The sequence below is a fragment of the Lepus europaeus genome, chromosome 12 (assembly GCF_033115175.1).
Source record: "Lepus europaeus isolate LE1 chromosome 12, mLepTim1.pri, whole genome shotgun sequence".
In the NCBI taxonomy this organism is placed as follows: domain Eukaryota; kingdom Metazoa; phylum Chordata; class Mammalia; order Lagomorpha; family Leporidae; genus Lepus; species Lepus europaeus.
Window position 1 is genome coordinate 72,397,287 of NC_084838.1, and position 16,636 is coordinate 72,413,922.

General features: G+C 43.9%; 1 protein-coding gene across 2 annotated transcripts in view; it reads right to left on the bottom strand.

Moving 5' to 3' along the window:
- Positions 1 to 2,198: 2,198 nt before the first annotated feature.
- The window catches only part of VLDLR (very low density lipoprotein receptor), a 34,937-nt gene continuing 20,499 nt past the window's right edge, over positions 2,199 to 16,636 (bottom strand). The window contains exons 4-19 of one of the 2 annotated variants that reach the window (XM_062208341.1): positions 15,333 to 15,455; positions 13,196 to 13,567; positions 12,970 to 13,092; positions 12,761 to 12,883; positions 12,197 to 12,316; positions 11,967 to 12,092; positions 11,330 to 11,501; positions 10,509 to 10,727; positions 9,481 to 9,599; positions 8,631 to 8,770; positions 8,159 to 8,300; positions 7,084 to 7,230; positions 6,126 to 6,209; positions 5,671 to 5,751; positions 4,759 to 4,928; positions 2,199 to 3,158 (exon numbers count right to left, since the gene is read on the bottom strand). In XM_062208341.1, the coding sequence (XP_062064325.1) occupies positions 3,123 to 3,158; positions 4,759 to 4,928; positions 5,671 to 5,751; positions 6,126 to 6,209; positions 7,084 to 7,230; positions 8,159 to 8,300; positions 8,631 to 8,770; positions 9,481 to 9,599; positions 10,509 to 10,727; positions 11,330 to 11,501; positions 11,967 to 12,092; positions 12,197 to 12,316; positions 12,761 to 12,883; positions 12,970 to 13,092; positions 13,196 to 13,567; positions 15,333 to 15,455 (2,297 nt within the window). In that variant the 3' untranslated portion in view covers positions 2,199 to 3,122. The remainder of the gene's footprint in view (positions 3,159 to 4,758; positions 4,929 to 5,670; positions 5,752 to 6,125; positions 6,210 to 7,083; positions 7,231 to 8,158; positions 8,301 to 8,630; positions 8,771 to 9,480; positions 9,600 to 10,508; positions 10,728 to 11,329; positions 11,502 to 11,966; positions 12,093 to 12,196; positions 12,317 to 12,760; positions 12,884 to 12,969; positions 13,093 to 13,195; positions 13,568 to 15,332; positions 15,456 to 16,636) is intronic. The other variant, XM_062208342.1, reaches the window with a different exon arrangement.

The window sequence follows — 16,636 nt, forward strand, 5'->3', positions numbered from 1 at the left end:
AATTGTCTCACTGAATAACATCTTCGTGGGTAACAGTCCTGGGATAAAAGCTTCAGTTAGACCCCTTTTGCAAGAGGAAACCCCACCAGACTCTGGTGGCTTGCAGTAAGGATAGCTCAAAGGCAGGCTTTAGATAGGTCTCCCGTTTCCCCAGTGCCGGGAACCGAGGCGGCAGTGCTGGGTCTGCCCTGTGCTTTCAGGGTGAGAGCCTGCCTTCTCGTCTTTCACGAGGGCCGTCTGACAGCTAATGCCATCAGAAAAGCAACAGAAGCAGGTCCCCAAGTTAAAGGCTCACGCTTCTTGGTTGGGTGTTCATCAATACTCAAAGATTTAACATTGATACTAACCTTTCAAGCAGTTCTAAGAATGCTTTTAGGGAGCCAGTTGAACACCTGGGACTAACTTTTTGCCAAGCAGATAGCTTGCAGAACCCACCTACAAATGTACAACCCAGGAACGTGGCTGGATTTCTTTACCAGACTACCAGTCTGTTTATTCCTCTCTCATCAGTCCTCTGCAGCAATCCCTAATGCTCCTGGAGAGCCCACTTGCAGTCACTTTGTTAACAGGCTCATTCAGCTCTAAATATCCCCGTTAGTCCTTGCTGAGCTCTGTACTCTACCTCTTAACTCTCTCTGCAACATTAAACTCTCGGGACACAGCAGACTCACTCCAGCGCATTTCACCCAGCATTCTTTACGTTCTTGTTTGGGTAATAAAGCCCAGGCGGTGGTCCCTCGGGAACGATATTGCTGAGCCAAGCGGACAGCACTCTGGCTGGATAAATACTCTTATCTCAGTAGACGCATCGGGTTCGTTTGTTTCTCCGAGTGAGTTTGTAGCTCTTAAGGCAGGTGCAATGCATTCTACCTTGGCTTCTTACTGGGGAAAACAAGATTCCAAAAGGAGATGCTGTAGACTCTTTGGGGATTGGAAATTAGTACCCAGAATCTGTAAGAACACACTAGGGACTGGTACCCAGAATACAATGATGGCAAATATTGCTTTACTGGTAGACATGTGACTGTGGGCCAGATGGTTGATGGACACCGTATGATCCTTATCGTGGCGGCAAGTGCTGGTGTCTAACCTAACAGGGCATCTCGTATTATTTCAATTTAAAAAAGCCAACAGTGATTTTTGTACCACAGCAGGGCAACAAATGGCCTACAGAGTCTTAGATCTGGCGAATGCCGTGTCACTTACCAAGTGCACACTTGAGTCTCTGTGTGTTGGCAGACTGTACTGAGTGGGTTCACTGTTTAGTGTGACTGTTTGTAGCATAAGAGACAGGTGAAAGCAGGCAGTCCTACCTTGATGATTACAGCCTCTTCCTTCTCTACTCTCGACCTCCATACCTTCTGTGGACAAAGCAAACAAGGCCTAAAGTTTATCCTTTCTCTTTGACCCATTGTCCTCAATCACCAGGGGCATCCATCAGACAAGATGACAGAAACAACTTGCCCTTCATTTAGAGTTACTGGGCTCCTTCTCTTGGTCAGGAGCAAACTTTCAACTGCCTTACATTCCATACGCAAGTGAATTCTGAGTCATCCACCAACCCACTTAACTACTCAAAACATCTTTTTATTACCTGGCTACTGCATCAGTCCCAGGGGAATCACCAACCTTCCGTGGTGCATCCCACCTCCTTTGCTTCCAGGGATCCTGAGGTTTTACAGGAAGGGAGGGATGGTCCAGACAGATAGAAAACTCACTCAACTACCCACACCACTTTTTCTTCTATTCCAACTCCTTTTCTATTCTTCACATTCAAAGTTCCAGAAACTGTCCACAGAAGGAATCCATCATTTATCTCAGCCCAAAAATAGAGGAGCTCATACAGTGTTTCCCAAACCTTAGTTATTTAGAAACCTCAGTATGACCTGAAAATACAGATTCCTGGGTGCCACCCCCAGGGTTTCTGATTCGGGTCTGGGAAGAGGCCTGCACACTTAGGTTTTCCAACAAGCTCTCAGGTGATGCATGCTGCTGTGCCTTGGAGTACACTGAGAACCACTGCCTCAGATGGCACCAGAATGCTGCCACCTGCTATCCTCCCTAGCCACCTTCCTGGTAAGCTAGTCTAGACATTCCGAAGGACAAACCCTCTTCCCATGCCTCAGAAGGCACTTGTCCTTGACCTGCATGTAATGACAGAACATGGAACACACAGACTTAAGCACGAAGAAGTAGAATTCATAGAAATCAGAGCATATATTTCCACATTAGGAAACATGTTAATAAAGAAAGGAATTCTCTCCCACGCAAGAGGAATTCTAGATACAGACTAAACTAAACTTTCGCAAAATAAGACCCTGGAGCTTTTTTATCACAACCAAACGTCAACTGGTACCTCGTTCTTTTGTTAGTACTTGGTTGTAAGAGAAACTAGCCCAATGACGGGTTTATACAATGTCAGGAGTGACAGCTCATACATGGAGAGAGAACATTCCATACTATTCAGGCCGTTCGAGGACTTCACCCTATAGGAATAGGCACAAACCATGGTTACGCTGCTTGGTTTAATCTTTGAGCACTTGAAAAGAAGAAATATACAGTAGTTTGAACACTCAGTCTTTGTAAACCTCCTTTTGAGGTCAAAGAGTTCATTTATACGTACAAAATTAGTTTACAAATTTTTTTTGGCAATTTCATCTTAGTAACCCGTTTTATCCTATTGCCATTGTCCCAACCATTGAAAAAGTTTACAATAATTTACATAGAAATATTTTCAAAGTGCTTAAGAATAGTGATTGTTCTCTGGAGTATTTACAGGTGGCCTATACACTGTATGTACAGTGGTGTACACTATAGCACAAGTTTCATTGCTGGAATATGGCTTTCTAGGGAAAGTGCATATTTGGCCAGAGGCGGCAATACTGTCTAGAAATTCATAGATTACAGATACTTGGTAACCATATCCAAAGCTGAAGTAGCATGTGGGCAAGAATATTTACAAAAGTAATATAAAAACGGTCAAGTACACAAGCTTGATCCACGCAAAGATATCTTGACGTTCTTCCAGATGGCAGGAAGAGACTTCAGCTGCTGGCCCGGTTACCGTTCCGGAGGGGGGTGTTACTGGGTTAGACCTCAGAGGTCACGACTCGTCTCAGAAGTCAAGCTAGATCATCATCTGTGCTTACAACTGATATCTGCAGAAAAGAGAAAGTACGGGATGAGCCTAGTGACTACTAACTAGTGGCAGCCCCGGTCTCTGCAAGGGACTTTGCTTTTGAGTCGGTCATTCAACAATCCGGAGTACTTAGAAGGTGTGTCAGAAACAAAATAGTATTAATTGCATCGTTCAGGCATTTAAGTTGAATTCAGTCATAGAGGCTGAACAACTGCAGCCTAAAAATCTGAAATCCAAAAGGCTCCAAAATATGAAACATTTGAAACACTGACATGATACCACAAGTAGAAAATTCTACATCTGACTTCATGTGATGGTGCACAGTCCAAACACACTAAAAATATCAGATGAGATGATCTTCAGGCTGTGTGTATAAGACATATATATTATATATATAATATATATATATATATATAAAACATAGTGAATTTCATCTTAGACTTGGGTCCTATCCCTAAGCAATCTAATTTTTTGTATTTCTCTCTATATATGTCTGTATGACTGTATGTGTATATATACAAATATTCCCAAATAGAAAAAAAAAAAACAACATTCAAAATTTGGAACACCTTGGATAAGAGGTATTCAGCTCATACCTATTTAGTAGAGAAAAGAGCATGCCTGATTCTGACTGCTCTACTTAGGGATCGTAAGTCTTGGAGAAAAATGTGAAAACACACGTGTGCCATGAACTAACCACTGTCCCAGGTTTCAGAGGGTTTCAGAGATGAGGGCTTAGCACTTGTCTTGTCTGGCCTGTTTCCTAGCGATGGCCAAATACTCATTTGCTTTTCATCAGAAGAAGTGATTAACTGTGGCTGACACAAAGCTCTGCTCGGCGGGATGGGAGCTTTCTGAGTAAAGCATTGAGTAATTTTGGCTAAGTGAATGTTAGTACACTGCCTTTAATACAGCTCCCCTATATGTGATATGCTAATTTAATTAAAATTAAATTAGACAAGAGTAGGCAACAGATTTCCCAGTTCAAAAGGGAGCTTCTTGGTTCATGCTGATATTTACATGTCATTTCAATAACCACAAATATCTCAAATAGTATGTGAGCACCTGACCTATTTTTTTTTAAAGATTTATTTATTTGAAAGGCAAAGTGACAGGGACAGAGAGAGACAGAGAGACCTTCCATCTGCTGGTTCATGTCCCAAATGGCCACAACAGCTGGGGTTGGGCCAGGCCAAAGCTAGGTGCCAGGAACTCCATCCTGATCTTTCATATGAGTGGAAGGCATCCAAGCACTTAGGCCACCTTTCACTGCTTTCCCAGGCACGTTTACAGGGAGCCGGATTGGAAACAGAGCAGCTGGGACTCAAATGGGGATTCCCGATACGTGATGCCAGTGTCGCAGGCAGCAGCTCAACCCACTGCACCACACCACCAGCCCTGCCATGGCCTATCTGTCATTCTGTGTGGGCTGGATGCTTATCAGTGCGCTGACCTGTGTGGGCTAGACTGTCCACAATTCAGGAGGCAGATGAAGTGTGTGGTAATGCCGAGATCCCAAGGGCTCTTTCCAGCCTGGTTAGCCACAGCTCAGGTTAGTGGTTCCCTCTCCCACAGCTCTACTTCAAGCCAAGGCATGCAAAGACAGAAAGTGGACTTACTGCTGGGTACGTGTGTCCAACAGAAGCACTGTGTCTGCCGATGTCAATGGAGAGGTCCTCTTCCGTGGTCTTCAAGTACACAGGATTGTCAAAGTTCATGCTTTTCATGTTCTTGTGTTGCCAGTTCCGCCACATCAAGTAGCCACCCACTGCTGCCATCACTAAGAGCACTGAGAGAGGTCAGAGGTGACTGAGTGGGGTCTAGTTTGAGAACATGCAAAACAGGGCAATGTGCAGCAATCCACAATAACTGACATTAATAAGGCTCCATGTTTTATGATGTTAGGATAACGGGAAGTTGAAGTTGGGATATCAGTAGGTCAGGAGGTCGAACTAAGTGGTGCTGCCTGAATTAAAATGGCAGAAGCTTCTGGAGAATTATTCAGGTTTGGTGTGTAGCTGAGCGCCTGCAAATTTACAGGTCTGATAATAGCCTTAGAGGTCCTTAGCCCTGGGTTGGAAATTGGTGGTGGAGACCTAATATTTGACTGCCTTCCGGGGTACACAGGGAGGTCTCGCAGGGAGACAAGGACTTGCACCAAGCACTCTGACATGGGATGCAGGCATCCCCGGTGCACCAGACACCCACCACAGCATTATACATATCTTAAAGGGGACAGTACTCTGGTTAAACCGACTTACTATGAGAGGGGATAAGCCAGGCTAACAACTCTCAAGGAGAAAGCAGGAGGCACCATTCATGTGAACACTGATTCCTACCAGATACTGAGCTAAGGCCAGCACTGAAGAGGAAGGCATGGACCCTTGATGGAGTGTACCATATTGGGGAGGGAGGGAGTGTAACTGAGTGTCACAAGGGCTGCTGCAGTGTAGGGCATTGTGCAGAATTGGAAATATCCATCTAGCATCGAAGCAGCTGATCAGACAGGGATGTAGAGGGGATCTACTCACAGAGAGGAAGGATGGCCCAGGCAGCGGAAGTCCCTTTTGGGGGAACACTGACTTCAGAGACTGCCGTGGTCACATTGATCTCTACAGGGGAATATAAGGAATCGGTTTACAATGACCTAAATTCAGACTTAGTAATTTTACTCATCCTTAGAGAGCCTCACACCTTGTACCCAGTATCAATGTTCAGCATCTATTAAAATTGTATACCAGGACAAACTCTAGCACGGAAGCACTTTGGTCACATACTGGAATAGCCATTCACTAACAATCATCTCGCACAAACCTTAATAAGTCAGGTCAGGCTAAGATATGCAGGTTCTGAGTCTTCGGAGTTTAAATATAGGTTATCAGTCAGGGGCAGAACTAAGAGTTAAGGCCGCATTAATTTTAAGCTATAGATACAAAGAGTGTGGCTGTTAGTTGAGATTAACAGTTTGCAGTACTGAACCCAATACCTCCAGGAACTAGTCCACTAGTTGGTGAAATTTCTGTAGTGTTGGTATCTTTTGTTTCACTGTAAGTCACAGTAGTTGCAGTACCTGAATTACAAAAACCAAGAACCTGGTTAATGCCAAGGTTCCAGAGTGGCTAACTGTTCAGTTCAGACAAGCCATGCAAAAGGTTATTTTCAAACCAGGGGAAATACACAAACCACTGCTGAACTAAGTTACATGGTGGGTGTATCAAAACTGAGAGATACGGCAGTCTCATGCCAAAACAGAGATACATCAAACTTGGGGCAGAACAGTCAGCATTTGGAATTTGACAGTTCAAAAAGGTGCACAGCCACACTTAATGATCCCCCTAAATATCGAGGCTCCTGGGAGTTACTAGAAATGTTGTCAGGATGCCCTGGTAAACCAGGCATACCAGACTGTCTTGCAACTACTGTCTCTGTCAAGTGAACTAGTCCCTGCCATGGACCCAGAATGAAGCGAAAGAAAACCTGACCACGTGAGTTCCTTGATCAGAACAAGAAAACTTAATTCGCCATTGAATCAAAAGCTAAGAACATAAAACTCAAATAAGCTGGTGTCCTCCACTGAGGCCATGAAGTTTGTTGTCCCTATGTTCCTGAAGCATAATTCACTCTATCTTCTTTGCAGGAAAATCTGAACACTGTTTAATTATCTGTAAGTTGGCTAGCTAACTGCTTTTTCAGGACTAAATTGGTACCAATACATATGACGAATATTGACACTTTGGTCATCTATAAACTTATCTAATGTTGAAGTGGGATAAAAGTGAGTTCTGAAGTATTTGACATGAACAGATGACATGCAACAGTAACAGATACGTTCTCAAATCTATTTTAAATTTTAGTTAAAACAGAATTCTTAAATTTCATAGCTAGCGTCTTATCACATTGCCTGCTGTATGTCTTGCTTGTGATTAAAACAAAAAAGTCCTTACTTTGGCATTCTCGGCCATTTTCCTCTAGGTGGTACCCATTGGGACAGGAACAGGTATACTTTGGAGAGTGTTCATTAATCTGTGGAGCTGGCAGGCATAGGTATTCACACCCTCCATTCTCCATGTCTTCTTCACACCAGTTTTTACCTAGTCAAAAAAAGTCCTTAAGAATAGGTATCCAACAGCACTGTAGATAGAACCTTGCTCTAGGTGTAGCAAACTTGAATCTTTCCTTATGTCCCAAGGAATTCAGACCTGTCTATTCTGCCATAACGTCAATGCAGTTCTTGACTACTGAAGAGCAGGAAGCATGTGCTAGGGACACCAGGTTCAGAGACGGTGCTTAGAGGCAGACTACAACTTCTGCCTACAGCAAATGCATGCAGGGGAGTGTCATTATTGGTCAAGGCTTACAGGGAAGGTTCAAAAGAGAGAAACTCAGTTCCCTTGGCTTTGTCTCGCCTTGCTTCTATGAAGCAGAAGCAGACTCAGTTACAGAGAAATATAAGAAGACTGCTTGGACCAGTCAGGCAACTTGAGCGTGGCACAATATGACAAGGTGTTACCAAGAATCTGCGCAATCCTATATAAGCTGTGTCACAGGGAGAGGTAAACATTAGGGGTGAATGGTGTTCCACCCTAGTGTTCACATGCTAAAGTGCTATTACAAAGGAACTAAGAGTGTCACCTTATTTGGAGGCAGGGTAGTTACAGAGGAGATCAAGTTGAAATAAGCCCCTTAGGATGTGCCCTAATCCAAAATGACTTGCGTCCTCTCAAGAAGAGAACTGGACACAAGCAACTATAGAGGGAAGACGATGCAAGCAGACATAGGGAGCACCTGGCCACCTACAAACCCAATAAAAGCTGTGACACTCAGGGCTGGGAGGAAGATCACATCTGAAGTTGTAAAGCCCTTTGGGTTAAGACATAAGTGAAAGATGCCAGAGCCCAGGTGTGGCATGTCTGAGGAGGGGTACAGGAGGCAACGATTCCCTGTTGAAGTTGAGTTGCTACTTCTGAGTCATGCTGTGCCCTTACGGTGGTCATCCAGGACAGGGCTCCTGCAGGTTACCTGATGGCTGCACAAGTTCATGATACACAATGATGTCTTGGGCATCATTAAGGTTGTTGACTAGAGTGGCCAGTTCTGATCCAGTGAACTTATTGGCACCATAGACTGCTTCGTTTTCCCCATCTATCCAGTAGACACGATCCTAAAACAGAACCCCCCCAATTAGCACGTACACTTAAGATGAAGTCATTATCTAAGATGATTGCTATTCACTGGCCAGTAGAGGACTGTGTTTTTGGGTATGGATCTTGGACATTAGATGTAAAGCTGTAAGAGGAGTAAGTCCGGGCTCCTTGAAGTGCTTCAAGCAATTCATACGTCTAGTTTCTCCCAGGTTTTACGTGTAAACAGTTTTTCAGGTCATTTTCCCTTTCCCTAGCCTTCTTCCCCCACATCCATTCTTTCTCCTCAAAATGTGCAACATGTTGGCAAAGTCAAAGGTATACAGTTAGATGTGAGACACACATCTTACCTCGAAAATTGTTAGTGCCAGAGGATGAGCTAGGAACTCCAGAGACTTGAGTACTATCCTGCGGTCTTGGCCATTTAAGTCCACACTCGATAACATGTGCAACTTGGAGTCCAGCCAGTAGAGGCGGCTTTTGATGAGGTCTAGGTAGGAAAAGAATTGACACTGTATGATAAGCCATTATAGCTCTGACTTCCATTTAAAATACCTAAGGCAATAGAATATTCTACTTTCACGTTCATGGTTCCTTCTCTAGCAAAAGTTGTCAATGAGCCAGGGTAGGGAGGGGAGGGTCCCCATGAACCCTGGGAAGCAGTCTGAACTTACATTCAATTGGGGGGAACTGATGGTAAATAAGATTCGCAGAGTAACTGACTTTAGACATGTCAGCTGACAGGAAGTAGTAGAAGTGGGTTATTTGTTGTTCTCCCCAAATAAACCAGAAGAAAAGTGTTAGAGGAAATGCTAAGGCACCTGTGCCTAAGGTATTTAGTATGAGTCTCCTAAGACTGAATTTGAACACATATTAAGCCCCTATGGACAACAGGCCAGTAATGATGGAGCATGTAACTTGTTAACTGTTCTACTTGTGTTATTCACTTGCTCTCACTCACAGTTACCACTACACAGGGGTATATCCAAAAGTTCATGAAAAATGCATATTATGAAAGAAACCATGCAGGATTTCAATTTTCTTTGCACCAAAATACTTACCTTTTCATAGTTTTTTCCATGAACTTTTAGAATTACCCTTATGGAAGGAACCAGAAGAATTGTCTGTGGAGTCCAGAACTAACTCTGGAGATGAATGAAGATAGCGGAAGTGGCAAGAGAGAAGGAAGCACTTACGTACCCAGTGTTATTCCATTGGGCCATTGGATGTCCACTGTCACCAGTGGGCGTCTATCAAATCCATTCATTCCTGCTTTTTCTATTTTAGCTGGTTCACCCCAGTCTGACCAGTAAACAAATCTAGAAAGAATTCGATCAGAAATAATAAGCCTTAGTGGTTTAAAAGGAATAAAGTTGTAGCTCGCAAGAAAAGCCTAAAGAATGAGCAGAAAGTTCTAGGGACTGAATGTCTGTAGAGACAAATATGTAACACTAAAGGATCTAAGTTATGTTCTGGGTAAATAAAATTTAACACTAAGAATCTATAAGCTCACTAGTAACTGTATTCATCAGTATCAGTTTGACATAAAAATTTCAGCTCAAGGTCATAAGGCATTATGTTGTTTCCTTTTTTAAAGGCCAATTCTTTACAAGGCTTGAGAGATGACTACGCTCTAAGGAGTATAGTAAGGGCTGCCTGCCTGTACTCTACCGAGGCTTCATGGGGGCCACCTGGGATGACTGTAGCCTTGGTCAACTCCCTCACCTGCCTTTCCCTGTTACTTAGTAGCAATTTAGGGACACCCTTCAGTGAAATGTTTCTAGAAAGGTCTGTTGGTGTTAATGGGACTTTCAGACAATGTGTACTTTTAAGTGAAATTGTTGAATAGTTTTTTCAAAATCCCTACTCTTTATGCTGCGATTCAGGTTTGAATGTGCAGAGTTAACCCAGCCAGGTGTTCAGACAAAAATATCACTTGCATGGAAGCTGGGTGGGCATAAGGGTCCAGATATGGCTTTTGGTGCACATCAATCCAGAAATGTTGTTTCTTGAATGTCAACCAGCAGTCAGACATAAGGGAGTCAGACAAGCAGGACCTGTCATATAGATGAGGCTGTCCCAGGGTCACTCAACTGTGGCACTACTGCCTTTGTGGGGCAGGGACTGAGAAGTCTTGAGGTTTTAGGAATAATTCATATACGAGGAAAGCCCCTGACCTACACAGATAACATCCTAAGGGCTAAGGGACAGAAAACAAAAATACAAACCCAGACAGTGGGTCCACGGCTATGGAGGCGGGCTCTCGCAAGTCAGAGTTAAACAGGAACTTCCTCTTGGCTCCGTCTAGGGTGGCTACTGAAATAGTCCTAGAAGCCGCATCAGTCCAGTAGATGGTCTTGTACACCCAATCAACAGCAATGGCTGCAGGATTATAGACATTGTCGATCATTTTTACATGTCTACCAACCTTGTCATCAATTGAGGCACTGAAACAGAATAGGTCACAAAAAATTTAAGAGTGTGTCACCATTAGAGCCAAGAGAACGGACATTTTGCTTGCAAAATGGTCAATGACTTTGTGTAGAAAGGATATTAGAATACCATAGCTCATCACACATGTTTTTTAACCATGCTGCTTACTGATGCTAAGCTAGTAATATCACAGGGTATCTAGTCGCTGATAAATATTCTATACTCAGGCACAACAAAATTCTAAGTGAAGCTATTTGTTTCAGTAACAACACATCTGAGTCTCAATAGTTCCTATTAAGAAGAAGCATTCAACCCCATTTCTACTTGTAGTAACAGTGGAAAGTTCTCAACTAACTCTAGAGAAATGGGAGAAAATGAGGAATGACGATCTGTTAGGGCGTGATGGCTGTAGCCAGATTTTACTTCGTCAACAGTGGTTAGTTTCTAATTAGGAACTGAGAGAAATTTAAGATGGAAGAATCTGCATTAGATTTCATATTCCCAGGTACTTAGTTGCTAGCTTGGAGCCACAGCCAAGAGAGACTGCTCCAAACCTTCCCATAGGGCAAATGCCCAAGACTTATGCCAAGACAGCAAGAACGGAAGTGCAAGTTACCTGAAGATGGCCTTCTGGCTGACGTCCGCCCAGAACAGTTTCTGAGCAGCAATATCAGCATCAAGAGCCACGGTGTTTCGCAGCTGCTCAACCAGTTGGATGTATTCTTTTCTCTCTAAGCCAATCTTGCGGATGTCTCTTCTATTAGTGAAGATCAGACTTGGCTCTTTGCCTGCAAGACAGGAGTCAGGTTTACTTAGGTTGGCTGCAAGAAGGGAAGGTCCTTCTAAGTCACCTCCTCTCAGCAGAGGAGCACTTCAGAAATAAAGGCAGTGCTGAACACACAGCGCTACCCATCCTGGAGTTCCTGCCCTGGGACTTGCAAGGGCTTCCCACTCTTTGGGAATGCAGTCCCCAGGTTAGCGCGTTCCACAGCCAGGTGGCTGATGAGCAAGTTACGTAAATTGCACTCATGGAAACAGAAAGTCTGAAACTCTCCCAAGTATTCATATGCAAAAGGAAGGACCAAGACAGGCAAGTGTTTGGGGCTCAGTCTGCTTTATAACCTGTACTACTGCACCAGGAGGTCAGTAGCCCTGCTCTCAAATACTATTTGATTATTGTAGTCACTGGCTGTACCTTTTATAAGCACTTACTCATAAAGGTACCAGTGCAACACCAGTCCAAGTCCATTTACCTACTGCCTTGCACACGCCAGTGGCAAGATCCATTTGATAGCCACGACTACATTCACACTTGTAACCGCCTTTTAAGTTGATACAAATTTGACTGCAGATTCCCGGATTTTGGCATTCGTCAATATCTAGGAGGGAAATTACAATTAGTCTTGCTGTTCCTATACCTTACTAGATACAGACTGCCCTTTCCCAACACACTGCTGGGGTCAGCTTCTCTTCTTGCACTCACCTCCGCAGGTTTTCCTATCTATGAGTTCAAACCCAGCCGCACAGTCACATTCGTAGCCTATAATCTGGTCCTTGCAGATATGGGAACATCCGCCATTATTGACCAAGCATTCGTTTACATCTGGAACAAAAATGCAGTGAAGTCATGTGCCAAGGTATTCCCAGTCAACATCTGTCTTATTCACATTTCAAATCCATATTGTTTGGGATAACTTACCTAGCTGGTCTGATCAAACCCCCACGTTTTCTAAGACTTAACCATTTGTTCTACAGATAAGCATTTCAGGACTGGGGAAGGCATACACCCAATCTCTTTGGCAAATGAGCAGTTTGTAAAGCAGTGTTCAAGTTTCTCTGAGGTTGACTAGTTAGCTTTAAGGAAGGTCAGTAATGAACTAGTTTGCAACTCCCTGCGTTTTTAAGCCATAAAATCTTATTCTTAAACCTAATGATTGCAGGTTAATTCACTCAACATTTGACCAGGCATCCCACAGGCTCCCAACATGGGGTGCGCTGGATCACATCCAAGGGCCCAGCTCCCCGGCCTGGGCAGCCCTTCACTTACGGCATTCTTTCAGGGGCTCATCACTCCAGTCCCTGCAGTCCTGCTCCTGGTTACACACTTTGTTGATATCTATGCATTCCCCACTTCTGCACTTGAACTTGCCAGGGCCCAGGCACTGGTTGACTACAAAGAGAAACACAGAGGCAAACTGTCTTAGTGGGTCTGATGGGAGGAGCTGCCCCTTTCCTGAACGACGAGAAGAGACTCACCGTTCTTGCAGTTGACTTCATCTGAACCATCGACACAGTCTCGGATACCGTTACACTGCCTGCTGCCATGGATGCAGCTACCATCCTCACATTCAAATTGGTCAGGTCGGCAGGTTCGAGAAGCTACAACAGGAGGGAATACCACGGGGTGAAGCCAGCCACGCCATCTCCCGTTGACACGTGGAAGACAACCGAACGAGCCATGCTGATTAACAAAGCTACTTACGACAGTTGACCTCATCACTACCATCCTTGCAGTCTGGGTCGCCGTCGCATCTCCACTTCTTGTGGATGCATTCGCCAGAGCCACACTGGATCTCGCTGGCAGGGCACTTGGTGTGGATCACGGGCTGGCGGCCACACTGCTCCAGGGATTCATCGGACTGGTCGGAGCAGTCTGCGTCGTCGTCGCACACCCAGCTGATGGGGATGCATGAGGAGGTGCTGCACTGGAACTCGTGGGCGCCGCAGGTGGGCGGGGCACAGTCAAGCTCATCACTGCCATCACTGCAGTCGTCCTGCCCATTGCACACAAAGTTCCTGGAGATGCAGCGGCCACTGGAGCAAGTGAACTCGTCAGAGCTACACGTTACGTTGCCTAGCAAGAGAGAGGAGGTCCCATGGAAAACACATCAAGACTGGTCCCTGCAAGACTCTTAGCCCCAAATCCAATCTACCAATTTTTGATCATTACTCTTATCTTCCTAGTTTAACTTAAAAGCTAAAGTGGAGTGATATGAAGAACAAGTTCTTGGAATGTTAGCAAACAGCCTCACTGTATTTAAAAAAAAAAAAAAAAAGCAGGCACATTGTAAATAAGTTAAAACCGGAAATATTGAACCAAGAAAAGAGTTGAAGACTTGATGAGAACCACAATTGACTCATAAAGGGACAGTGATCCATAACAAATAATAACGAGAATTCATTTTGGAAGGCAGAGACTGTGCTATCCCTATTATTAGCATACTGCTGGTTAGGTCAGATTGGCCCACTAGCTGAGAGTATCATGTGCATTAGGTATACAGGTGAGATAATATGAAGGTACTTCAAAAAGTACATGGAAATGGAAGTAAGAAATGTTTACCATGGTGTGAATTGTTTGAAATCCATGCATAAGCTTTTCATAATATATACTGTCCATGAACTTTTGAAGATCCCTCAAAAACAAGCATTAGGACACTATCAACAAAAAGAAGCAAGCCACATGCCACCATACATGGCTCTTCCTTTTTGGTCCTTTAAACGAAGATCAGAAATAAACACTTAAACACTCAGCATTTTTCAAAAGTCACTCCTAGGGCTAAAATCACAATCCAGCAACCAGGTATGCTCATAACGATAAGCTAGTCATACTAGCCAGTTTGTACTCTAAGTCCTGCCATACTATTAAGGTCACAATATGGTGGCAATTAGGATGGAGACCAGGACTCTCTTGGGAAGCAAAGACTAGATTTACATGGGAAACACTTGGCAGCTCCAGGGCTTGCCAATCCATAAAGCTCAACTCTAGGACTGAACACTAAAACTCATTAGACTAGGTGCAGTGGTATTGACCTCAAAGGAGGTGACTTCTATGTCCAAGACTGGTGTTTCACCTGTAAAGTTCCTGAGCTCCCTCGTATCCTACTGTGTCAGGAGGCCCACGCTTGTCACACTTGGGAGCTGTAGATTTTAGAGGCCCTATAAAAAGGGCGGTAGCTTGAAAGAGCATTGAAAGCAATGTTTGTTCAACCTAGAGATTTTCCCAGGGCCTCACCTTTGACATGTAACACTTTATTATAGATTTTCCAGGAAGAGAAACATGAAAGAATAGGAAACAGAGTTAGCTTTCTGTGACAGGAGACAAAGGTTGGGTAGGCTTTTCTTGGGGGTAGTTCCCAGCAAGATGTTAATTCCTGCTTCTGTGCCAATTGAACTTTTGGAAATTTTACAACATTGGGGGATAAGAAAAGCTTGTTTGATACTCAAGTAATTTATTGCAATGTGCCAGTCTAGTTTGGATTATGAATACCTTCTAGTTTTATTGAGCCAACCTGAGGAAGGCCCATGAATTACTGTCCTAACAGAGATGAAAGCCTACACGAGTGCTGCTTCACTGGGCTACTTCTACATATAAATGCCTTGATGGACTTACCTTCTTCTTTTTATTTGCCTAAAAGAAACACCAAGCAATGGTCAGTCACTACGTGAGCATCTTTCAGAGTTTTTGAGCTGTTATGAGGACAGGTCATTGAGCAGATAGTGAAGGTACTGAAAAGTGAGTCAAGGCAACTGTGTCTTCATGCTGAAGTCGGCTTCCCCTGCCCGCCTTTCTGGGGGGAAAAGGGTCTTTGGGAAATGCCATTCAACACTGATCTTCTTACCACAGTTTTCTTCATCTTCTCCACTGTCACAATCACTTTCACCATCACATCTCCAGGACACTGGGATGCACTGAGTAGAACGGGCGCCACAGCTGATTTCATTTATGCGGCATGTTCTCATATCTGTTGATGATATACAGTCTCAAAAGAGCCTCAAAACTGGTGACTCCCTGTGCTGCCTGGAGGTGGTAACACCTGTAGCTCAGTGGCCTGGACCCTGATGAGATCTGCCTCGGTACTCCAGGCCTGGGGAGATCGCTCAGCAGCTCCACTCTTTAGAAGCCTTGCCAATCTATGCCACCTGGCAGTGCACCCAAGAGCCTTGAGCATGTCACCCCTTCAAGGTTCCATGGTGTGCTCAGTTCTGGCTTTTGTTTTACTTGGCACAGTAAAGTTTGCTGGCTGGCCTGCTCCTGGACCATTATTTATCTGTTGGATATCAAGTGGCCATATGCAGACATTATCACCTAACCCCAAATTCTTTAAAGGCCAGCTGATCTAACACTTATGAAATCTTCCACTGCCTGAATTCCTTTATAAGCCTCCCTCATCGTGTCCTAATGTTTACATCTTGCAGAGCAGGGACATGCCCTAATTCTCAACTTCACCAGATCATTCTCCACTAAAACTTGAGGCTGAATCTTTTATAGACTCTCTCTTGAATTCACAGGTCTTTAACTCACCTGACTTGACTAATGGTACAACTACACCCTGACTTCTTACCTAGAAAATCGAAAGTAACACCCTTGTCGTCTTTCCTGCTTTATTTTCATTTATAATTACATTCTGGATCAAAACTTTTTTCATGGTACCCCTCCTCTTTAAGGACTTCAACAATCCTCCAGAGACTGCCTCAAAAAGAACTCTAAGACTTTCTTTAGGTTGACATGCAAATGACCTCAACTTACATGATCCCAAACCATGATCCTTAATGGCCTCATAGACTTTTGACTGTAGATTCGCCCAAGGACAGAAACATTCATATGTATACCTATTGTTTTAGTAGGTTGCATGCTTGTTAAAATCACCAAATCACCCTATTATTAGACACTTTACCTATTCAGTAATAGCTTTCTCATACAATGGGAAGCTTTGCTTCTAAAAGCTTATATTTGTCCCATAGGGAACCTTCACAATTTGACTTAGCTTCCAGGACCAGACTACCATCTGCTCAGAGTCATTATTACCCAACATTTGAAATCTATGCACCTAGTCAAGGAGTTCTTAATCAGATCTGCTGGCTTCAGTCTTAAATATCCAATATTGAAGCTACCCAAGAGAATGTCAGTCTTGTTAGACCACGG